The sequence below is a fragment of the Acanthaster planci genome, linkage group LG16 (assembly GCF_054643075.1).
Source record: "Acanthaster planci isolate LZ-2023a linkage group LG16, COTS_SCS, whole genome shotgun sequence".
Classification (NCBI taxonomy): domain Eukaryota; kingdom Metazoa; phylum Echinodermata; class Asteroidea; order Valvatida; family Acanthasteridae; genus Acanthaster; species Acanthaster planci.
This window is the reverse complement of record NC_141792.1, coordinates 12,328,908-12,354,031: the sequence shown is the minus strand read 5'-3', so window position 1 is coordinate 12,354,031 and position 25,124 is coordinate 12,328,908. Positions and strand designations below refer to the sequence as shown.

Below are 25,124 nucleotides of genomic sequence, written 5' to 3'. Positions count from 1 at the left end.
CCCACAATTATGTCTTTTCTGCTTGTTTTATAAAGCTTTTTGATGTCTCGGCAAAGGATTTGAAAATGTGAGAGTTTTGCAAGTTTTGTGGATTCCTTTGGGGTAGAATTATGACATGTACTGTAATTTCAGTGATAAATTTAATGTGTAATAAGTTTTTGAATCAAACAATTTAGGGATTGGTGTACTGACCTGATTTGCAAGGCAGATGCAAGGGAGATCTTTCCTGGGTAGAAGCTGGCCCAATACTGCAAGAAACTCATCAATATGCAGCTGATGTTTCCCCTTCATGGCCAAAACTTTGACAGTCTCTGCCTTGTCTTCTAAGTAACCTGCACCTCTGATTGGAGCCAGTTGCACTGACAGTGCAGGCAACCCACAGTTGTGTCTCTTCTCAGCCAAGGCATCAAGGTAGGCATTAGCGGCACAGTAGATCGGTTGTGCTTGATGTCCCCAGGTAGTGGAAATCGAAGACAGCATGAAGAAGATGTCAAGTTGGTCCTCTTGAGTCAGCTCATGGAGGATTCTGGCTCCCTTTGCTTTGGCACCCAGAATGCGGGACAGCTGGTCAAATGTTATCTCTGACAAATTTTCCTCTTCAATGACGCCTGCCAGATGGAAGATGCCTCTGATTGGAGGGACTCTCTTGTCATCTCGAAGATTTTCCAGCATTGACGCAACACTCTGCTTGCTGGATATGTCCAGTGAAAACTCGTGAAGATTTACATTGTTGTGCTTCAGGTACCTCACTGTTCTCCTCGCAGCTGCTGTCTTTGCCCCTCCTCGTGACACAAGGGCAATGTGCTTAACACCATTTTGACATAGCCATCTTGAGAGAGCTTGCCCAATGCCGCCAAACCCACCAGTGATTATGTAGGTGGCCTTTGATTTAAACTGATTAATGGCAGGTTGGAGTTCTGTTGGCATGAAATCTTCCGGTACTTCAAACACGATCTTACCAATGTGTGCACCCTTTGACATCATCCAGAATGTTTCCTTGAACTCATCAATGGCTTTTATTGTGACTGGTATAGGCCTTAGCTTCTCCTTGCGAAATAGTCCAACAACCTGCTGCATGATATTCTGAACAACATCTGGCTGCTCCTTCATCAAGACATCTAGTTGACAGGAATGGAAGACCCTGTTTTTCAGGAAGAAGCCCATGGGGAGATTAGAATTCTGCAGGATATCCTTCTTTCCAATCTCACAAAATCTTCCACCCGAAGCCAGGAGTGTGGTACCTGTTTGAAGGAGTTTGCCAGAAAGAGAGTTCAAAATCACATCCACTCCCCTGCCGTTGGTCCACTTCATAACATCATCATAAAAGCAAGGTGAACGAGAATCACTGACCATCTCAATACCAAGCTCCTTCTGTAGATACCTCCTCTTCTCTTCTGTACCAGCTGTGCAGATGATCTTGGCGCCTGTCATTTCAGCAATCTGAATTGCCGCTAGACCTACTCCCCCACATGCTGAGTGAATCAAGACAGTCTCACCCTTCTTGAGGTTGGCACGTTCGATCAAGCAAAGATACGCCGTCACAAAAACCACCCCAACACTGCTACTATCCACAAGGCTAAGATTTTCAGGTTTCAAGGCGGTCAGCCTTGCGTCACAAATCGCATGGGAACCAAAACAGCTTTTTCCAAATGCAATGACTTTGTCACCAGCTTTGAAACCACATACCCCGGTTGCGACCTCTTCCACAACTCCAGCACATTCGAGACCAAAGGATGGAGTTGTTTCACTCTCCAATCCCTCCAGAAGACCAAGTGCCATCATGACATCTTTGAAGTTGAGAGGAGCTGCCTTAACTTTAATCTTAACGTGGCCAGATGGTATTTCAGAAACACTGACATCATGGAAAGCAAGATCATCGATAGAAGCCCCTTTATAAGTCTTGCCTGCTAGATTCTGCTCCATTCGCCATTCCATGGACACTATGTTCTTGCCCTTATGCAATTCCTCATGTATAACCCGTGGAACAAGCCTCTGATTCTTTCGGATTACAAGCTCCTGTTCCCCAAGATCTTGATCCTTCATCAGCTTCAACATCTCTTGAACACACTCGCTAAAAGATATTGTGGGATCTAAATCTACAGAGAAAACTGGCACGCCTGGAATCTGATTGCTGACTGCCCTGGTTAAGCCAACAGCCAGGGATCCATTTGGACGAAATGAATCCATATTCCCTCCTCTGGTCACAACCCACACACGCTTTGCAACTGCTGGGTACGATTCCACTCCCTGGAAGAGTTTCAGGAGAGCATGAAGCTCAGAATCCTCTTCGCTATGGATATACATCATCTCCATAGCTGTGTCTTGCTCACTGAGCAAACGATCAAGTGACTTTATCTCAGAGAACTGTATGATCTGAACCTCACCATGATAGTAAGGAAGGAACTCTGTCAAGAACTTGTTGTTGCCATCTCGAACTACGAGTAGCTTGTCTTGCTGGATAGTTGTCGTCAAAGGTTTATGTTCTGAGGTGGAGGGCTTCCTACCAACGAAAACTGAGTGGAAAAACTCATTTGGAGTAGATGCTGATGAGATATCTCTGAGCCCAACCTTTTTCATGACATCTAACCAGCCTTGGTGAGTCAGCCAGCAACGATCCTTACGGAAATCATCAAACACGCAACAGACCTCCAGGGTTCCAAACATAAGTTCAGTCAAGTGATATGACTTAGTTGCCTCAATTATAAACATCAGCCCGTTTGCACTGAGCAGGCTTTTTACGTAAGCCATGCTTTGGTGTACGTCTACTGTTCCATGTAGGGTGTCCAGACAAACTACTACATCGAAACTGCCTGGAACAAACCCCTGATCTTGTGCATCTCTTTCAGCATCCAGTGGTTTGTACTGGATGAATGGGAACTCCTGGAGATTTCTTTGAGCCTGCTGGAAGAACATTGTCGTTGCATCAGTAAAGAAGTACTCCAGCCTCTGTTCAGTCCCCATGTCCATAAGCTGGCTAGCAATGAAGCGAGTCAAACCTCCGTAACGAGCTCCCAGCTCCAATACCCGGACAACTCTCTTGTGTTTGGCAGCTTCTCGAACAGCCCTGACAACTGTTTCAGCTCCAGCCTTGTAGTAAATGCGAGTGGTGAGTGAATCGTAGAAGTAACTCTCTAGTCCTTCAGCACCAAACATGATAGAAACAGCAACTTGTGGGTCACGAAGTGTGTCAGGCAAGGCTTCACCAAGGGTCTGCATCAGTTTCATTTCTGATTCAAACGCGGGTACATGGTGGAGGATCTTCTTCAGCAGTGTAGGTATTTCGCTGTACTTGACGTTTTTATTTCTTGCATTTTCAGCGATACTTTTAAACAGTTTTATGTATTTGGCATAGCTCTTACCCTGTGCATGCTCTTCTATTGGTACTGTGTCAAGGGCATGTTTGATGTAAGAGACGCACACAGCCTCTACATCATCAAGAACCTCCTCAGCCCGATCAATTGCTTCCATCTCATCCTTATATGTCTGACGAAGATTACTTTCTTCAAATACCTCTCTAAGAACTGTAGTGGGCAACGTATTGGCTGAAGCTGGTTGCCACTGGGTGGTGTAGATGCACGATTCAATTGGAACGTCAGAGTGGTTACCGCTGAAGTTCTGTCCTTGGAAGCCCTTTAAAGTTGCCAGGATTTTACCTTGGTCTGTAGCCATGATGATGTCAGCTGTAAGTGTCACGGTGTCACAGTCTGTAATTCTTGTGTAGGCTAGAATGGGTTCTCCAGATGGAATAGATTCTCTGGACATCTCAAGGGAGTTGATGTGTACAGGAAGGTACATAGTGCTGTTGGAGCCCAGAGCTGACAAAGCGAGTTGGAAAGTTGCATCCAAATGGGCTACCTGGATTCTCTGTTTGTTGTCAGGAACAACATGCATAAAAGCAAGTGCCTCTCCATCACCAAGGAGCATCCTGTCCACCATCTGGAAAGCTGGCCCATAAGAAAGACCAATACCTTGAAGCCTGGCGTAAAACTCCTCACCTGTTACCTCAGTTGAGCATCGCTCTGTAATTTTCTCAAGAGGGAGGCGCTCTTCTACATCTGTTTTTTTTGGGATACTTCTCTGAGCATTGCAGTGTGGATTGCTGTCACAGGTGACTTGGACTCCTGTCCCATCTGCTACTAGCCCAAGTCTTAGGGTACTCTTTTTGGAGTCACTGTCTTCTGGCCATGGTAGGACACGGGTGAAATTGATGTTCTTGAAAGCTGGTTTTTCAGTTTCCTCGAAAGTCATCTGTGTCATGTACTCAATGTAGCCAGCACCAGGGAAAATGATTCGGTCGCTTACTACGTGATCAGCAAAGAAAGGAAACATCTCCAGGGTGAAGTTGCCGTTTTGCCCTTTAAAAGTTTGGTCATCCAAACCAAGGCGACGCTTCTGTCTCTCATCTGTCTCCAACCAGAAAGACTGGTGTTGCCATGGGTATGTTGGAACTGGTGCCCATTCAGCCGATCCATGAGTAATTGCCACCCAGTTTAAAGACACTCCATTACCGTATAGACTGCCCACTGCTCTTTGGATACTTTGCAGGTCGTTCTTGTCTCGGAGGCTGGAGTTGATAGTGACAGGTGGGTGCTTGGCGTCTAAATCACGGGCAATCTGTTTCACAGAAGACAGCAGTGTATTTGAGGCTGCAATCTCGAGAAAAACACTGGCCTTTGTCTCCTGCAAAACAGCTTCAATGGCAGGCTGGAAAAGAACGGCACCTCGGATGTTGCTCCACCAGTAATCAGTGCCAAAACTTCCATCATAGTATTCGCCTGTCACAGTGGAGAAGTAAGGCACATCTCTCTTGCCGGGCTCACTCTTGACAACACCTTCCATGGCCTTGGCGAATGGTTCCTTGATCGGGTCCATCTCTGGAGTATGGAAGGCACAAGTAACCCGGAGCTGCTTGGCCTTCCCAGGGTTCTGCTCAACTACTGTAGCTATGACATCTCGGTTGCCAGCAAGAGTAATTGCTCCAGGTGCATTAACAGCTGCTATGTAAAGATTCTGGTGCTGCTGACAGATCTTTTCTGCTTGTTCTTTTGTAGCTCGCAGGGCAGCCATTCTACCAGTGCCTTCTTGCTTTGCTTGTTGATGGCTTCGATGATATATGACAGCTACAGCTTCCTCTAAGGTAAGACCTCCACTTGCATAGGCTGCAGAGATCTCTCCAAGGCTGTGCCCTACTACAACATCAGGCTGCACTCCCCAGTGTCGCCAAAGTTGGTAGAGTGCCACCTGGATAAACATGATGGCAGGCTGGATGACTTCCACTTGACTGAGGGCATTTTCTACAGATGTGTAGGGAGAGATTTCCTGCCGGATGGGATGGCTACTGAACAATCCACAGCATTCAAGCAGAGACCACCCAGACATCTTCTTGAAGATTTTGTCACAAGTATTGATAGTGTCCCTGAAGACACTCTCAGCCTTGTAGAGTTCCCGGCCCATGTCCACCCACTGCTGCCCTTGGCCGGGGAAAACAAAGCAGACTCGTGGTTTTTCTTGAGGAGCTGTTCCTGTTACTACAGACTCTGATCCAGCATCTTCAAGAAATCCCTTAAGGCTGTGTCTGCAAGAGGCAGTGGAGTCAGCAATGACAGCCATCCGGTAGGTATGATGTTCTCTGCGAGTTGCCTGCCATGATGTCACGCTGAGGGCATCTTTGTCACATTCAAACTCTATCCATTTCTTGGCAAGATCCTTGAGAGCTCCTCCCGATTTCGCTGAGAGTGGCAGAATAATTGGGCAGCCAACCCTTTCATCGCCAAACTTCCAGCCGGCGGATTTTGTCTGCTTTATCCTCTTGATTACCTTAGGCCCTCTTTGGAAGATCATGTGAGCAACTGCCCCAACGAATCCAAAGCTGTTAAGGCCAATGGTGTATTCGTCATCTTGGTTGGTCTCTATTCGCTCATTTTTTGTCTGAACTTGGAGATTGAGCTCCCTCAAGTCAATATCTGGGTTAGCACTTGAGAAGTTTATGGTGGGTACGAGCATCTTGTTCTCCAACATGAGAGCCACTTTAATGGCAGCGGTGATCCCAGCAGCACACTCATTGTGGCCGAAGTTGCTCTTCACGGATCCTATTTTGATTGGAGTGTCTTTCTGATGGCGAAAGGTGCGACCGATAGCACCAGCTTCGATGGGATCACCTACAGGCGTGCCTGTCCCATGTGCTTCAACATACTGAACAGAAGACAGCGGCACTCCAAAGCGCTCATACGCGTTCTTCATTACCATCTCTTGGGCAGGTGCTGATGGCATTGTCAGACTCTTGCTGAAACCATTTGCAGCAATGGCACTACCACGGATGACAGAGTAGATGTGGTCATTGTCAGCCAGCGCTAAGTCAAGTGGCTTGAGGATGAAGACGCCCCAACCTTCACTTCTTACGTAGCCCTTTGCAGTATCGGAGAATGGACAGCACTTTCCCTCGGGTGATAAGACGCCCAAAGCGCTGAAACCAACGGTGCCCTCAGGGATCAGTATATTATTGCACCCTCCTGCAACCGCAACAGTGCACTCACCATCCCAGATAGCATTGCAGGCACTGTGCATCGCTGTCATGGAAGAAGCACAGGCTGTATCGACAGAGAATGAGGGACCACGAAGATCAAAGGCATACGAGATACGGTTAGAGATAGTAGAGTGTGCGATGCCTGTTAGCGTGTAAGGGTTGATGATAGATGTATCCAGCAAAACCACTGTGTAATCCATCATGCCAACACCGATGTAGACACCGCAGGAATCTCCCAAGGTGCTCGGGACAATCCCTGCATCCTGAAACGCCTCATAGGTGACCTCGAGGATGTGACGCTGCTGGGGGTCCATGGCGCTTGCCTCTCGGGGTGAAAGCTTGAAGAAGGTGTTGTCAAACTTGTCGATATCATGGATGAAGCCGCACCGTCTTGTTACCATTTTGCTGTGGTTAGATTGGTTAGGGTCATGGAATGTTTCTAAAGACCATCTATCTGGAGGAACCTCACTGATCATGTCGTCACCCCGAACCAAGACATCCCAGAATTCTTTGGGGGAGGTGACACCTCCAGGCATGCGGCATCCTGCATTTAAACAAAGTTAGAAAGTGATGCAAGGTTACCTTTTACCGTTTTCACCCAGGGTCTGCGTGGTGTAATAATATACTCAGGGCCTGTCTATTGGTTTGGAATTAAATTCACTTGCTGTAACATACGTGACGAAAGCGCACCTTAAACATCATTTCAGATGCTCTTATTGGATGCATATTTCCAAGAAAAAATTCAGTTCCTTATGATGACACGAAAACACTTTAAAATAGCCCTTAATGTCAAAGTAGTTATTGTTAATCAGATAATTATCTGAAAAATGTGCATACGAAAGTATGTCGGGAATTTTTATGTCTTTACTTTTGATGCTTTATAAATAGCTCAAAATTATTTCTCTCCACATTTCAGGTTCACGTTCAGGTTTATATCCATACTATAAAGTAGTTGAATACATATAGGCAAGAAAACCTTTAATTGAACTTATTGAATAGTATTGAGAGGTCATACAAAAAGCAGAGACTTGTACTGGGTCGTCTCCCCCAGGAGAATACATGATGTTTGTGTAATTCGTGATCAGGAGAAAATGATAATAATTAGGAGAACATATAAGAAAGTAAACTTATTGAATCCGTGATCTAATAAAATTAAATGAATTGATCATCTTTAATTTTATATTTTGACTATTGTTCACGGCTTTAATATCTATTATAAGTTATGTTGACGTCAGTTGAACGAATGATCACATTTGGTTCTACAGTGGGGGTACCTTGTATCTAACAGTTGAAAGGCGAAAGAAAGTTGTAACTTTACTGACAGAGACGGATTACGTTGGTTGTTAGCCAGATTTTCTTAATTGGTTTTGGCCTGTGTCTAGTTTGAAAGAATTTCTACAGGCTTTCAAAATTAATAAAGTAAATGACCGGAAATTGGTGTTGTAAAAGCAACTAGGGATGATCTAGTTTGACTCTTTCTACTATTACATATGACTAGTCCAAGTTGCAGTGCCATTTCCTTCTGTTTTAAAGTCTGTCAAAATTAAATTCTTTTAGGGCGTGTATTTTGTGGTCTCGCTACAAGTATTTTTATGCTCCTTTAGGGAAAACAAATGTATGTCACTCACCGATTCCTACAACTGCAATCGGAGTTCTTGCAGAACCCGACGACTTGTCCATGCTTGCTGTGCTCGATGACAGTTCTGAATCAACTGTTTTACTTTTGCAACCTTGTGGTTCAGTGCTTTCTCTGCGACGTTATTTTCCTGTGATGAAAATAATGTCTCTCTGTAACGAGAACAAAAGGAAACAGAAAGTTAATGTTTGGTTTCAGAAAACATATGCATTAGTTTTATGACTGCAATTAATCCAGTTGAATAACGCCGTGGCACTTGGCCCCTTCATGGCAATGACGATTTTCAATTCTGATTGACAATTCACGATACAGGTGTGAAATCTTGTAGTACGTAATAAGTTAAAGATTGTTCCTCTTGCGAAGTACGTTCAAATTTCCGAAAAGATTGGACCGAACCATACATGTATTTTATGTCAAACTCAAGAACAAAGTACTGTCTAGTAATCTTGTTGGCTTCGGCAAATCTTGATTAGGGTTGTGGTCCAAACATTTCTGAGAGCTTTTGCAGTACCGCTTTGAGTACTTACATGTAGTTGGTCATTCCATGAGGTTGGGGTACAAATTGTGACGGTGTCAATTGTTACATGGGTTTCGTAAGAATGAACAGCTATTTCTCTGCATGTGGATTCCAAATTAACGTCATACATCTTGCAAGGCTAAATACAGAGGTGTGTGTTATTTCTACAGAGTAAATGACCTACTCTACTGGTCATCATGACAGGTGGTAAAAGTTACCCATGTAACAAGGGCAGTGTCACAAATTGTGCCCCTAACTCATGGAATGACGCAGTTCACAACCAAATATTGACCTGTTACCTGCTAATCGTTACGACCTAATTGTAACTTTTCCGATTTTCAAATTTCCAAAGGTCACCTTCCAATTTCAATAGAATGGAAATAAATAAATAATGAATGAAAAGATCCCGGAAAGGAGGGCGCTGTTTGTGAAAAAAGAAGGCACTACTGGTTATGTCAAAATGCCAGTGTGACACGTAAATGTTCATACATGTAAACAGCTTCTCACGCACGGCTGCTTGTTTTACTACGCGCGCTTACGATGGGTGTTCCCATTTCGGACAGCAAGCTTAAAAAATTAGACCAAACAATTTTTTTGCAAACGATCTAGTTGAAGTATTATAACATCCCATGTTTTGAGATCTACAAACAATTTAGTAGTAGTATTACAACATCCCATATTTTTAGGCCCGTAAACAATCTTGTACAAGTATTATAACATCCCATATTTTGAGACCTGCAAACGATCTAGTACAAGTATTATAACATCCCATGTTTTGAGATCTGCAAACAATCTAGTACAAGTATTATAACATCCCATATTTTGAGACCTGCAAACAATCTAGTACAAGTATTATAACAACCCATATTTTGAGATCTGCAAACAATCTAGTACAAGTATTATAACATTCCATATTTTGAGATCTGCAAACGATCTAGTACAAGTATTATAAAAACCCATATTTTGAGATCTGCAAACAATCTAGTACAAGTATTATAACATCCCATGTTTTGAGATCTGCAAACGATCTAGTACAAGTATTATAACATCCCATATTTTGAGACCTGCAAACAATCTAGTACAAGTGTTATAACAACCCATATTTTGAGATCTGCAAACAATCTAGTACAAGTATTATAACATCCCATATTTTGAGACCTGCAAACAATCTTGTACAAGTATTATAACATCCCATTTTTTAGGCCCGTAAACAATCTTGTACAAGTGTTATAACATCCCATATTTTTAGGCCCGTAAACAATCTTGTACAATAATGAATGAATTTAAACCGGAAACAGAAGACCAGAAAGCATTTGTCTACAGCTAACTTGCATTACTAAAGTGTCGGGAGTAATGTGCCAAAAGGAAGAGAACGTTTTCGCCTAAAAAGCGTACAGATTATTCTTGAGCTTCAAAATGGTAACATCGTGAGAAGAAGTCAGAGATGATTTTTTTTGCACTTAATTGAAATCTTTTACTCAATACAAAACAGAAATGAAAATGTGTTGTGTAAACTACAGTAGCAATAAGATTTCTAAAGTCAGATAAAACCTTCGGCGAATATAACCTGTACGAAGAATACAGTATTGTTACTACAATGAGTGGGACCCTCACCACTACCCTGTAAAGGCCCCCCCCCAATGGCGTCCTACGGTCTATATATTTATACTGATACGTATAACATTCATGTTCACCAGTTTTTACACGTCATTGGAACGCATGGCCTCTGTGGTCACATTGCACCAACCTGGCGTTTAAACAGACCTACTAGAAATAGAGTATAATTGAACCGAAGTAAAACAGCATGATCACTGGTAGTGGTTATCTGCATTAAGCAGGATTTATGCCTGACTTTAAACTGTACTATATAAACTGTACGGTGAAGTATAACTTCTTATTACACTGGAATGCAGGGCGATATTTCAGGCTTTTTGTTTGTTTGTTTGCTTGTTTGTTTGCTCCCGCGTTTGAAAAGAGTGCAGCTAAACAGCCCACACGGTTGCGCCAAGCCATTGTAATATACAATAAACTGCTTATGTGCAAACAATATTTAGCTGCTCGCGGCTGTTGTGGCCGCCTAGGTAAATTCATGTTCTGATACTTCCGTGTATGTTTTCAAACTTAACATAAGAGTGTCGTCTAATGTGTTCAGCTTTAAAAATCACAAAAGTCCGAGAAGTCAATTTTAAGTTTGTACAATGAGCAGGAACAATGGAACAGTAATATAAAATCTCCTGGAACCACTTTTGCCGTTCCCGTGGCTACTTGATTAATAGCAGATTGTGAGCTGTGATATTAAACAAGCGGACTCAATTTAATGTGCATGGACGCGGCCATGTTGCATGTTGCTTGTGATAACCGGTTGTTTGTTACCGGCGTTCGAGCGGCCGACCCACGAACAACAAATTGAGCTGTTCGTGAACATACGGGAACAAGCCGGCCGAACTCGGCCAAAGACCATACATTAAGGAATAAATTCGTTACGCGTACTCAGCGTGCTCTTCGTTAAACGCCGCTATTCATCCCCATTGTAAACGCGCGTCAATGTGCTGGGTACTAAAAAACAAACAAACACGCCCTCTTTTGTTCTGCTCGGAGCAGACACACAGGCTAGTGAATACGGGCATTTCACTATAGTGCGCCACCAAGAGATTGCAACGCGTTGATCAATCACACTGCGCGAAATTTGTCGACCCAATGCGCGTTTGGAAAGGGTCGACAAATTTCGCGCGCTGTGATTGGTCAATGCGTTGCAAAGTCATGGTGGCGCACTTTTGCGAATCGCCCCTGTTACCTTTATACTTCTCATTTCGTACACGAGATAAGTAGACATTTTCATATATTTCCTGAACAGTCGACTTGTCCTTCGTATTGTTTGTTCAACATTTAATTCTTTTCTTGCATTAATGTACACCATCCGATGACTCGATTGAAACTTTCTTTAAATCGAACAAAACTAAGTAAGTCCTTACATTACGTACACAACCTCTGGGTGAGGCAAATTCTGCTAAAAAACTAATGATTTCGAATGGACAGAATTTGATGTTGGGAAAGAACCACCGCTCATCGTTTTGATTGACCAATGTAGAAATTACATGTCGCAGGTGCTCGTCTTAGACTCTTTGTAACGAATTTGAAGTTAATTGGTAAATGAGTACGGGAATGAGAAGCCAGCTTTTTAGCTGATTTCTGCTTTTTTTTGGTTTAGATGCCTTGACGCTGAATTTCAGCTTGTTTGTACACCTGATCTGTACAAATGTAGGGGACTTTTTACTTTTCAGCTTTTTGCTAGCTGTTTTCAGCTTTAATTTAAGTGACCACTCGCACCTCTGAAATAAAAAAGATTTGAAAAGGTGTGGGAAATCTGTAATGTCATAACCAGAAAAGGTCAAGGCTCTGAGTGAGTGTAATGAATGTGGTACGGATTTTTGCATTGCGGTGTAATTTACAGCGTCACTTTTAGCGTCACGGCCTGTTCAGCCGGAATACTGTGGTGAGGACCCGGTGGCCATATTTTGCCAAAATAATTTAAGTCGAATTTTTTGGTAAATATAAATTAGAATGATATCCCGGTAATATGAGGCCGCTATTTCTGATTCTGATTCTCAAAATGAAAAATCAACTGTTGACTGTTGAAACCTATCAAGCGATAAAGCAAGTTTAACATGCTTGTATTTGCAAATCTTCCCCTAAAAAAACATTTTTAATTATCCATAAAATATGATGATCGATACACAAATTTTAAAATAAAAACAGCTTCAGTCTTCAAAACTTAAAGAACAAAACGGCGAAGGTCCAATTATGTTTTTTTTTCAAAATGTCCTTAAATTGTGATACATCATATTGGGCCGTCGGGTGCCTGAAAAGCACTGGGTTCATTTTTATGAACAAAACTAATATTTTAATTACAGCATTTCTCTAAACGCCTGAAAAAGTACCTTTACCTCAAGCCATATATTGAGGAAGGTATTTTCTATAGGACATGGAATGGAAATGAGCCTCTTTGTTTTGCTCCTGATACAATTTATTTCAAGTTGACCAAATAAAGTAACGATCGTCAGGTTGGTTCACACATTATAATAAAAATTATTCAATCTGGTTAAAAGAAATAAACTAAACAAGGTAACAAATTTACCTGGGTTAGGTGAAGGTTCCCTGCGGCTGAATCCAACTGGTTGGTAGCGATTGCACTGAGTATTGATTACTTTTGATCTGACTTGCCCTCTGTCCAAAAATCTTCGGTGTATGTGTCTTTGTAACAACTTGCAGCATCTTTTAAAGGCGCGGGAAGTGAATAGGTGACCACCAACTTGTCCGCATTACTCACTGGCTAATAGTTGCCGGCTGTACTGATTGGTTGAAGATGATGTCACGCTTGCATGCTGATTGGGGATCCGGGATTGCCCGAGTGTTTTCCCCAGTAGACGGAGAATTTTTGACTATTGTTTGATCAACTATACATGCCGCTGGGGATTTAGACGGAAAGCAAACAGCGCCTCCGTTGATCTTAAAGGGGTGTTTAAGTTTGTGCAAGTGGTTTGTAATGAAATCCGGGTTTCTCTGTTGGTGACAAACAAGTTGTATGAAAAGGGCAGTCCGGACGTTGAGTGCGGACGCACAGATCGCGATTGGCGACATTCGTATTTCTATTGTGTTACGTTGTATATGGAAACGGTTTTTGTCAAGTGAATCAGCCAATTATAAATGCAGACTGAAGGAGCAATGCATGGGCCATTTACTACGGTTTGGTAAACCGCACTTAAGTAATGTACATGTACATGTACCAGATGTCTTTGTGCTTTGCCAGATGGGAAATAGAGGGCGGTCAACAGGGGACATTTTCATTTCCTTTCATCCAAAACACGTTTACATACAGGCCCACCTGTTGAGCCTCACCCTCAGAAATACCATAAATGGCTACGTGAATTCCCGGCGAATTCTTGGCTCCCTAGAACAAGGCCCCTGAAAAAGTTGGTCCTGGAACCGACTTTGCGTTTGAACAGGTTTGTTAATTTCTTCCTCCTGATTGGTTAATAGTGTTTCGTCAGAGGATTTGCTTTGAGCATTTGCTTCCATCTTCTATTTTAATGGAGTGTATAAGCCAGCGCACTTAACTGGAGTGGCAGCAGGGAACAGCGTTGGACACTTTTTTTCAAAATCAGATGATAATGATAAAGTACTTTCTACCCAGGGAAGTACCACTGTAGTTCAGATTATTTTAAAGGTTACTTAAACTAAATGAGGCTTTAAAATAGCGAGGTTCACACACTTCAGATCAAGAAGATAGCGTCGCGGTACTTTGTCAAGATAAAACCGCGGAGGTCCGGTTTAATGTGTAACTAGATCATTATTATACAATTATTTGGGCATTGTGCAAAGTTCAGGTCTACAAATGAAATAAATTTAATACTGCATGGTTGTTAGTGAACAATTGATTTTTCTTTGCTTTTGTTTGCGGGATGGCTTTGGTTTGATTTTATCAGATGGAATAGGTTTTTTGTGTGGTAAACTCTTTTCGATATCTTTTTTTCGTGTTTTTCTATTGTGAGTGTGAGGTAAACGATTTCTTCAACTTTTAAGTACAAGATAAGATGGATCAGCTTTCAGCTTCAAAGTCATTTGGTGTTAAGACGGAACTGAAATCCCCAGTGGTGTAAATTTGTGCCGGAAATGGGGGCATGGGGAAGGTGGGTTAATGACTTGCCCGGCTATGAGTATTTGACAAGCCGGGGGGGGGTTGACACCATGTGGCAGTATATAAAGATCGATGTTCATGATGTCGATGAATGTCTTACATTCATGCAGAATCTTACTTCAGAATGGCATATTTATGACTTTTAAAATTGTTTTTCATTGTTTGAGTTTTATTGAATGCATTTTTAGTCGTTGGAAAGTCCGAAAACTTCTTTACAATCCATTTCATTTTTTTGCTTACCATGCACAAAAACGCGTTCGTGTGTGTGAGAGAGATGATTCAATAAGCCCACCCCCTCCCTCAAAAAAGGGGAGGGATGTATACCCCAATGCCCCGGGATTTACGCCAATGGAAATTCAGTAAGGGATTAACTTCACGGTAACCAAGAAAATCAAGATGTGAACACTGTTTATTAATCCATTTATCGCAAAGAATTACCAATGGTCATGTTGATTCGCCACCCAAACAATAACCCGGAACCCTAGTTGAAGTCAACATTAAAAGCTTTTAGAAATAATCCGTGGAAAAAAAATCTGAGATTGAATCAAGAACTCTATCGTTCCTGGAACATGTTGGAACGTATTGACACTCCTACGCAGGTCAGAGGTGCCGGTGCAGGGCTACAGCTTGCCATTATGCGCGATTCTATGGTACTTACTGCAGCTTCTTTCCACTGAGTTTAAAGCCGCAACCAAGTAAGTCGGACAAGACCGTTCTTATACACGCTCACTTTTCAATTCAACCAGTTCACTTTAATGTAGCACATTAACTGCCCCTTTTCCCTCCAAAATCAGCCTTTCAAACAGTGTTGTGATTCGCACCATATCGAAACCCTCAAAAAGAACGAAGGTTTTAATGACTGTCTTTTCATGGTTGTACTGTCTAAATATGAAAGAGTGAAAAGGCACTCTTTGAAGAGCCATGACTCTGAGAGACTACTCTTTCGAAGGGTCATCCACTCCTTTAGAATGAAGTTTGCATCTTTTTGAGTAACATGCCCTTCTGGCTCGCAGTGACAGCCACTCGGAAATAGTGAAGCAACCACCACTCTTTCATTTGAAGAGTCACAGTATATAGGGACCACTCAAAATATTTCTAGTGGTACTTTTTACTCGGTTCCATTCAGAGAGTATTCTCTTTAAATTTGAAAAAATAAACACATTGGTTTTTTCGAAGAGGAAAATCGTATTAAATAGCTCGATGGTCTTAACTTGGTTCCATGCCAATTTTAGCAGTTCCTGCTATTCAGAGCAGCCTGCTTTCAATTTTTTCGATGCGTACATGTAACTTGACTAGCGGGACAATATTACACCAATGAGGCGAACGAGCGTGTGGTTAAGTATTTCTTACAACCTTTAAATTTGGGAGAGAATTTGGGATACGAAAGTATAAGATAAGATGAATCAGCTTTCAGCTCCAAAGTCATTTCAAAAGTTTGAATGAGGAATTAACTTCTCGGTAACCTAGAAAATCAAGATGTGAACTTTTTTTTAAATTTTTATTAGGCCTACTCCATTTTGACAAAGGTTAACAGTGGTCATGTTGATTCGCCACCAAACAATAACCCGGAACCTAGTTGAAGTCCAAATTCAAAGCTTAAATAGAACTGATCCTTTAAAATGCAGACTGAATCAGGAACTGTACGCGTTCCTGGAACATGATGGAAGTAAGTATTGATACCACGCAGGTCAGAGGTCCTTGCATGCGACTTGAAATTGAATACGCACAATTCTATGGTGCTGGCTTGTGCCTCTTCCCAAACTGCAACGTATGATTTAAAGCCGCAATCAAGTAATTCGGACACGGCCGTCCTTACAATTTTCACTTTACAATTTCACCATTTCTACTGACGCCTAAAACTGCCACTTTTGCCTCCAAAATCTGCCTTTCAAAGGATTTTTTGATTCACACTTTATTCAAAACCTTTCAAAAAGAACGAGGCTTCTAATAACCGTCTTTTAAAATCTTACTGTCGAAACAGTAAAACATCTTTCTTTGATGAGCCATAATCATAAAGGCTACTCTCCATCTTTTTGAATGATTTTTCTCTCTGGCTCACAATGACAACCACTCGAAAATTAGTGAAGCAGGATTTCAATTTTATCTATTCCCGGAAACCATATTTCCTCAATTAAGACCTCTACTCTACTGTAGTACCGTATTCACTGGTGAATGCAAACAAAGTGGATGTGGTGACTGATATGCTATACGGAAAAAAAACGGTTGCGAAGGGTGTGCTCCACTCTACCAGTTCAAGATTATGTCAACTTCCTTTGACCACTTTACGTTGCAGTGGAAGTACCTGTGTTCGTGATGTGAGTCAAATAGGTTTTTGGCATATTAAAGTTATTTCCTAAAAATGGGCGGCCGAAAATTAATTCCTTTCCGGATCACTGGCGGTGATTCCACACGCTCATCGAAATTACGACTGTTGATGTATCTTGGCAACTGTAAATTATGATACAAAATGACCCCAGCCTCGTTTAAACTATATATTCAAACTCAAACTTTATGATGTCTTTGATCAGTATCGTGTATTCGGGCGAAAGAACCCATTCACCAGTTTTATCATTCGTTGTCAAGAATTTTAAATTGCTGTTTTATATTTCTCAGTAATTAGAAAAATGTTTAGGAGTTTCGAGTTAGTTTTTCAACACCAAATCATGTCTGATGCAAAAACATGTACACGTACAGCAAAAATTGAAAATTACATTTTTGAAAATAATTTCTCGCCCTACTTCCAATGAAAAATTTGCCCTTTTTATATTCTTATTTTTATGAAGACGTTTACCACTGAATTATTGAAATGTTCCTATTTTTGTATTGCCATGGCTGAGCTGTGTTTGTATTAAGAGCATGTAACTGGATTGTTCATGCTAGACTTATTCTACCATCCGATAGTACAACAACAATATTATGTACACATAAGCATAAATAACGAACAATTGTAGTCGGGAAAACATTTCCAACTCCCAGCATTACTGGCTACTCCGTTACGTCTCTTCCTACGTATATGCGTCTACACACTTGCCTAAATCGCTTAGTGATTTCAAACATCCCATTTATGGTAGAGTGAGAAAAAAATAATAATGCTTATGTATGTATGTATGTATAGAGCCAAAAATATAAAGATCTGCACTGTGCAGAAATTAAGCTTCCAATACCGGATGAACCCACTTCTGATTGACTAGTACATAACAAGTTGCATAGCTGAAGAAAAAGTTTTATATTTTACAGATTAGGAATACAAAGTCACTTCCTCGGAGAAACGCGACGTCCAGGAAAAAAATAGAGATAAAAAATTCTAAAATGCTCTGAAAACCTGTACCCCAAACAGTCAGCGCTCTCCTCCGTGATACAACAGGAAACTCTGTACTCCACACATACTGTAAAATACTGACTAAGTAAAGGACTGATTTTTAAATTCACTTCCCAATTTGATTGGTTTGGATTGCTTTGTCCAGCAAATCAGCAGTGTTTATGCCACCCAAGATATCCAACTGGGAGATGGTCATCCCCAACTGATTGGTCGCTCAGTTTACCATTTTCAAGGCAACCAGAGAGTCCACGCCATAGTTTACCATGGGCTGGATGACGTCAATGGATTCCTCAGGCATGCAGAGAAGTTCTGCCATCTTGGATTTTACCCTGGCTTCTAGGTCTGCGGCGTCAAGGCAACGAGCCTCCCCACTGGCTAATTTGGAGCTGTGTGCCGCCAAGCGGTGGAATTTCAGCGTGTTCTTGTACCAGAATTGCTGTGTCGCTCCCCAGTCCTGAAGGTGAGTGAAAACATCAGTTTTCCCACATTAGATAAAGTAAAAAGCACAGCTATAATGTAAGTCCCACAATTTTTGAATGACCACCTTCTTGATAGCATTTTTTTGGGGGGGATAAGAGAAGGTACTTAATTGGAACTTCCCTATTGACCTTTCAGCACGAGATATGCTCACTCTTTTAAAAATATGAGAGTGTCCTTTTTGTGGATTATTTTCCGGTAAAACGTTAATGTTAAATATGTAATTAGTTAATAAAAAAAGGAGGATTTGTCAACTTACCTGATGTGCAAGGCAGATATACGGGAGATCTTCCTAGATAGAAGCTGGCCCACTACTACAAGAACTCATCAATGTGTAGCTGATGTTCATGGCCAGAACTCTGACAGTCTCTTCCTTGTCTTGAAGTTTAAGGGGCTGTCTTGACTTTAATCTTAACATATCCTGATGGGACCTCCCAAACAGAAGCCCCTTTGCCTGCTTTGCTTCCTAATGCTGCTCCAATCACCATTCCATGGGTTGTGTGGTCTTGCCCCACTAGGTCTTGATTCATAACCCGTCGAACAAACCTCAGATTCTATCGGATTACAAGCTCTTGTTCCTCATGATCAGAGTCGTCCATCAGCTTCAAAACTTCATGGACATTTTCTGCTAGAGAGTTTTGAGGATTCAAATCTACAGAAAAACGGGCACGCCTGGAATCTTCCCTGCCCTGGTTTAGCCAACAGCCAGGAATCCATTTGGACGAGATGAATCCATATTTCCTCCCTTTGTGACAACCCATATTCATTTTACAATTGTAGAGTTTGATTATATTGCCTTAAAGAGTTTTAAGAGCGCATGCGGCCGGGAGTCGTCTTTGTTGCAGATGTACATCACCTCTGTTGGGCTGTCTGTATGCTCGCTGAGAACACGACCCGGAGAGTTGGCCTCGGAAAGGTTGCTGATCTGGACCCCGCCATGACAGTGAGGAAGGAACTCTGATGAGAACCTGTTTTGCTGTCTTGCACTATAAGCATCTTGTCTTGCTGGATGATCATTCGGTGATGCTGTGAGACTGAAGGCTTTCTTCCTACAAGGACACAGTGGATGAATTCATTTGGCGAGGATGCTGATGAAATTTCTCTGACACCAACTTTCTCCATGGTTTCCAACCAGGCTTGGCGAGACATCCATCAGCGCTCCTTACGAAAGTCATCAAACAACCCAACAGACATCAAGAGCCCCAAACCACAGATCAGTCAGGTAGTGTGTGTTGGTTCCCTCCATGATAAACATCAACCTATTTGCAGTGATTAGGTCAGCCATGAACCCCATGCTTCGCTTGAAATCTGTATATGCCTATAGGGTATCGATACAGACTATAACATTGAATCTACCAGGGAAAAAATGCTTAATCTTTGACATCCTCCTCGATGTGCACCTGTTTGCACTGGATAAATGGAAACTCCTGGAGGTTCTCCTGAGTTTGCTGGAAGGTGGTACTCACATCAATGAAGACTCTCCATTTTCTCTTCAGTTCCCAAATCGTTTAATGAATCAGCGATGAAGCGAGTCAGTCCTCCAATCTGCAGCCTGAACCACCATGACTCGGATCTTGTGCTTGGCAGCTTCTGTATACTCGGCAACTTTGCTGCTAGCATTCTTGACAATGGTTTGAAACCGATTGTTCCCTTTCCTCAGGTGGTACTGTATCAAGGGCGTGTCGGATGTAAGAGACGCAGACACCCTCAACATCATTAAGGACACCTGCTTGATATCAGTGGCATCCATCTCATCCCCATATGTCTGACGAAGATTGCTCTTCTCAAAAACGTCTGAGACGATTGACGTTGGCAGTGTCTTTGCTAAGGCTGGTTGCCACTGGAAAGCGTAATTGATTGCATGGTTTTATTGGAACATCTGACTGTTTTCAAGATGTATTTTTGCGTTGGGGAGATGTTAATTATGTATATAACGGGTCCCACCCGAGTAAGCTTGTGAGGTTTTTTTTCGCAAGCTCTCTGACAAGCACTGAGCATACAGTGTTTATTAATATACATTGGGTAAGGGCAAACCCGTTATATATATAATTAACATCTGACTGGTTACCATTAAAGTTCTGAGCCTGGAACTCCCTTCAATGTCGCCAAAAGTTTACCTTGTTTGCGCGCGGCATGATGATATCAGCCGTGAGTACCATACTGTCACAGTCGACGTTTCTGGTGTAGGCAAAAATAGGTTTTCTGCATAAAATAACCTCTCTTGACAACTCTGACCGCACTAGTGCTTGTGCGTGGCAGTCATGGACGAAGACTAGACTGTGTCTATACTGCGTAGGAGGGACCACGAAAATCGAAGGCGTAAGGGTATGCAGTTGGCAAAAGCAGAGCGTGCGATGCCCATGTAAAAGTTGACAAGGGAACTTGCTTCTCAGGTGAAATCGAGAAGAAGGTGTCAAGCTTGTCAATGCTGTCGATGAAGCCACCTTGTGTTTCACCAGCTTGCTGTGGTTAGATTCATCAGGGTCAGGGAATGTTTCTTATTGGCATCTATCTGGAGGAACCTCGCTGATTATGTCGTTACCCCGAATCGAGACACCCCAGACTTCCTTTGGGGGAGTTGACACCTCCAGTGGTGCGACACCCTGCGTTTAAACAGTCACAAAGTGATTCAAGGTTATTATACTATTACCATTTTCGCTCAGTTTTCTGAGGTTTTGCCTTGTGTTTGATGTTACTCATTAAAAGGAAATTTTTAAAATTCACAGCGTTTTCCAAATATAACCAAGGGGACAGTATCATTTATCTTTTTTTACTATGTTGTATGTAAAAGTACAAAATGTTGGTCGTTTTTAAGTTTGTTTACAATTGGGAGATAATTATGTCCTTCAGTAACGAGCGTGTTTGTATCGGACCCTCTTGTTTGTGATTTTGGGCTCTGCTTCGAGCATTCAGAGTAAACAGAACTGTTTATAGGCTACGTCATGCCACTTACCAATTCCAACAACTGCACTGGGGGTGTTAGCTGGAACCGGCCACTCTTCAGTTTGCACTGGTTTGCTGTGCATCTTGCTTCCCGAGTTTTTATGAGATTTGTAGCAGAACTTTTGACTGGTCGATGAAAAAATTGACTCTTTCTTCTGAAAGCTAAGAAAAGGAAAATGGAAATAAATTTCGGATTTCAGAACATAGTTGTATTAAGTACATCTTTAATTTATCAGATTGGTTATAAGGTGAGATTGAAAAAAAGAGCTGAAAAACAACAAACGACCATTGCTTTTCTCCATTCAAGGATATTGCAAGGTAAGATGCGAGGTAAAAAAAAAATAGGGAAGAGATGGGATAAGATATGAAATTAGACACAAGACAAGAACATCATTTCAAAGGCATTAATTTGCACCTTTTTGTTGTCAAAACTAAGTTAGTGACTGGGAACTCTAGAATAAGTTGGCATACAAGAGTAGATGGTTACAAGCTAACGGCATCAGAAGACAAAACTGCTACTTTGTGACAGGCTCGCTAGTGTTGGAGGCTGCGAAATCAGTCGGATTAAGAAACTGAAGTTGCCTGGAGAGGACCTGAATTGTCCAGGAGACAAGTAAAATTAGTTACATGTAAATTAAGTCATTAACAATGGCCTAGTTTGACTAGATTACAAAATATTTCGCCGTTAGCAAAACAACTTGTGCTTGTATTTGAACGACTTGTAAATGCATGAAGCCCAGCGTTTACTCCGCCCTTCGAACGTCCTTCAACTCATGAATAATATTGTTTGTCCTCCTGTTTCATAGCACGTATTGATTACACCGCATTACAGTTGCACTTTCAAGTATGGAAAATCGCTTCCATCGAGAACCCAAGACCATCAGAACCATCAGGTCCCTATAAATGCTATAATCCGCAGTATTTTACGGGTCCATGAAGTCAAATTCTTCTTGGGTACGTGCTGTGTGGAATGAGCTACTCCTTTTAAATGCAAGAATATATCTGACTTTTGTTTTTGGAAATTCACGTTTTGAAAACCTCTAATTTTCCATACTTTCCCGACAAATAGTGTCGGGTGCTGCAGGGATTAATGCTTGACCATTTGGGAATTTTCGGTTGAAACTGGCAACTCAAATTTTCTCATTGGACAGTTTTTTATTTAAAGAAAACCCTGCGCCTGGGTCTACAGCATGTATTTTGAAGTGACATTACAAGCTGCGAACAAAAAGCACAAGAACTACACACAATGACGTGAACATTGCACTGGCCTTTTGTGTCCAAAGTTCTTTAGCCAATACCCCGATAAAATAATGCTACTGGAGGTCAGTTAAGGGTCTAGAACTAAGTGGCTAGAATGCTACATTTTTTCGTTTTCAAGCTCAAAATGTGGAAAAACCATCCTTGAAAAGAGATCTTACTGAAGGTGCTAAAATGCTCATAAAATTACTGCTCTCTGCATTTCTTCCTCGGCATGATGAATGACAGCTTCTATTTGTGACCAAACCAATTTCATTTTTTTTTCGTTGAAGAGTGGATGTGACAAAATTAATGCAGCATGAATGTAATATTGGTTCCCCTGTTTTGATTGCTGACAAATCTTTAAGTGACGCTGCTCCTGCGGGGCCACTGTACTCTCTCACCTGCCTCAACTTAAGCGCGCGCACACTCTGGCCGCTCACGGCACCCGATCGGGCGGAAAGGAATGCAACGCGCGCGTGTGCGCTTGAAAGGGGTGCGTTCGATTAGCTTCCCTGAATACACCAGTGTTACACGCAAGGGAAGCCACGAAATGAGGCTGATCGAACGCTGCTGTGTATTTGCCAAGGCATTCTGGGAAAAAGTCAAGCCCCCGCCTCGTTCCATCATGTCCATGCTCGACCAGTCCATCAGTGATATCATTACCCTCGGGCAGCCTCCAGAGAACCGCTCGCCAGCCGGGGTAGTGGTGGGTGACACCAGGGCGGGCACGAAGATCACATGATGGCTAAATGAACGCTCTCGTGTAAGTTGACTTACACGTGTAAGCTAATCGAACGCACCCATGATGGCTCCGCGGTAATGGCTTGTTATTCTAGATGCGGTGGCCAGTTCACGTGGATTTCCATTTAGCCTCCCGCTGCTCCATATGCAGTGTGTCCTTACGGAAGCGATGATGGACATGATTCCCCTTATAACTTACGGTGTGACCTGTACCAAGAGGTCAAAAAGCAGATGGTTGGTTGAAAAAGTATATAATATAATTAATTTTAATATAATATTTAAAAAATATTTATCTCGGTCAAAGTCAAATCAGAACTCAAAAAGTGTCCAAGCTGTTTTTCCTGAGCGACTGGCCCTATCTTGATACCACCATATTAATCAGAAGCTCGTTTGGAGGTGCAGTTTAGTCATAATGCTGCATTTCCTTACACTTGTGGATCTTTAAGTTGTTCATGCGTAAAAATGATTAAGATTGCATAGAATCTAAGCTGCAATAAAAAATTATAGCACGCGCATGATCTAATACTAACTTCCATGCTAATCTGACCATATACTTGCATGAAAGTTACAATAAAAAGAAAGTGAAAAAGAAAGGAAACGATCAGTTAAAAAGACGTTTAACGTTCAAATGTGGTTGTCATCAGTGTTTAGTAATTCCGGTTCGACCTGTATCAGAACTAAACCGTAGTGACGGTAAAATGCTCATTTCCAAAAAAGACATACAGTTAGAGAAGTGAAGAGAATTATCACAGTTTTGCAAATTTCCAGACCCTAGCCACCAATTGTCAATACGAGGGTATCGCTACCATCGGTTGTTTTTATCTGAGCTTCAGGATACAAGGGTCCATGTAATGAATTTTTCTTGTATTCAGAAATTATCACGTTTTATAAACGCCTGGGACAATTTCCTTGTTATTGGTCCAAACGCGTCACGCCACCGTGTAGTAACATGTGATAATGCCCGCTGCGTAAAATGGGCTGGCACCTGCAATCCTGGACAAAATTGTTGGTACACCTGGCAGTATAGCCATACGCTCAAAAGCGACCTCCCCTACTGCCAGGTCAATGTGGTCATTATCATGTCCAATCGGAGCGCAGACCGCGCGCATAGACCCAACATTGAAAAGGGGGGGGGTCTGGGTTGGAGGCCCAACGAGATTTGTCCAGGATTGTCTGAGCTGGTCCCTAGCATAACATGTCGTCCAGGAGGTGTGTCGTGTAGCGACTCGCAGAACTCGCTACGCGCGCCAAGTCCATAAAATTGTTAGGGGTGTTCGGTAAAATATGAAAATACAATTCTTGAGCAAAATCCTTGGAAATGTATCGTCTAATGACTTGTTTTGACTCTTTGACTAAAACGGTATTTGTAAATTGGAATAAACATTGAGCTGGAATTATTTTTTCGGCCCACAAAAATACATAAAGTACCGGTAGAAAATAGCATAAGCCAAAACTTAGTCCCGCAGTGGGGGTATGGATCTACAAATTTTGAATGAAACGCTGTAGCCCAGAGCTTTGCCGATCCAATCACAGGGGGTGGAGGGATGTTGAGATTAAATCATAGCTGAAAACGTGTAATTAGATGATGCTAGCCGTCAACCTCCAGACCAAAGAAAATTCTGAATGGAAGTTAAGGTTGAATAAAATCGAGTCTCACTTCCGGCCAGTGTTTGATTTCTGAAGAACGACAAGTATTAACGTTATCGGGGCATAGAAACACTTCATTCTCAAAACCTCAGACACACAGTCGAAGACTGAGGCAAGAACCGATGAAAATTCTGGAGATGTGCCGTAGATGCTGAAAAATACAAACAAATCAATAGCTTAAACAAAAATAAAAACAAGAAGCTTACCCAAATTTGTGAAAAATTCTTTGTAATGAAGTCCAACCGATTGGTTGCCCGTGTGCAAATTATTCAGCAGCTTGTCCCGACTTGTGTTTCATCCAACACTCTCTGAATATTCTGTCCTAGGAACAACTTTTGGTTCCTTTGAGAACTTTCGGAAAGATTATAAACGATGCTGCAAACTCCA

The 25,124-nt window shown here is 42.0% G+C and overlaps 2 protein-coding genes and 1 long non-coding RNA gene across 7 annotated transcripts in view; 1 reads left to right on the top strand and 2 right to left on the bottom strand.

Moving 5' to 3' along the window:
• LOC110978942 (uncharacterized) overlaps window positions 1–12,965 on the bottom strand; it is a 15,640-nt gene extending 2,675 nt beyond the window's left edge. Inside the window, exons 1-3 of the mRNA XM_022234303.2 lie at window positions 12,812–12,965; window positions 8,152–8,311; window positions 193–7,067 (exon numbers count right to left, since the gene is read on the bottom strand). Coding sequence (XP_022089995.2) covers window positions 193–7,067; window positions 8,152–8,203 — 6,927 coding nt within the window. The 5' untranslated portion in view covers window positions 8,204–8,311; window positions 12,812–12,965. The remainder of the gene's footprint in view (window positions 1–192; window positions 7,068–8,151; window positions 8,312–12,811) is intronic.
• LOC147796516 (uncharacterized) overlaps window positions 1–18,725 on the top strand; it is a 24,907-nt gene extending 6,182 nt beyond the window's left edge. Inside the window, exon 2 of the long non-coding RNA XR_015427954.1 lies at window positions 17,836–18,725. This is a non-coding gene — a long non-coding RNA (uncharacterized LOC147796516). The remainder of the gene's footprint in view (window positions 1–17,835) is intronic.
• LOC110978943 (uncharacterized) lies at window positions 14,763–25,124 on the bottom strand. 5 transcript variants are annotated; one of them, XR_015427951.1, is made up of 5 exons: window positions 24,944–25,104; window positions 23,013–23,297; window positions 21,121–21,272; window positions 18,427–20,770; window positions 14,763–18,144 (listed from the first exon to the last, which is right to left on the bottom strand). XR_015427951.1 is itself a non-coding variant. In XM_087147079.1 (5 exons), the coding sequence occupies exons 2-4, from the start codon at window positions 23,268–23,270 to the stop codon at window positions 20,666–20,668; spliced, it is 378 nt and encodes a 125-aa protein (XP_087003205.1). In that variant the 5' UTR covers window positions 23,271–23,297; window positions 24,944–25,124; the 3' UTR covers window positions 14,763–18,144; window positions 18,427–20,665. The 5 variants fall into 5 exon arrangements, 1 of the variants encoding a protein (XP_087003205.1); XR_015427952.1 differs by having other exon boundaries at window positions 23,127–23,297; window positions 24,944–25,102; XM_087147079.1 differs by having other exon boundaries at window positions 23,150–23,297; window positions 24,944–25,124.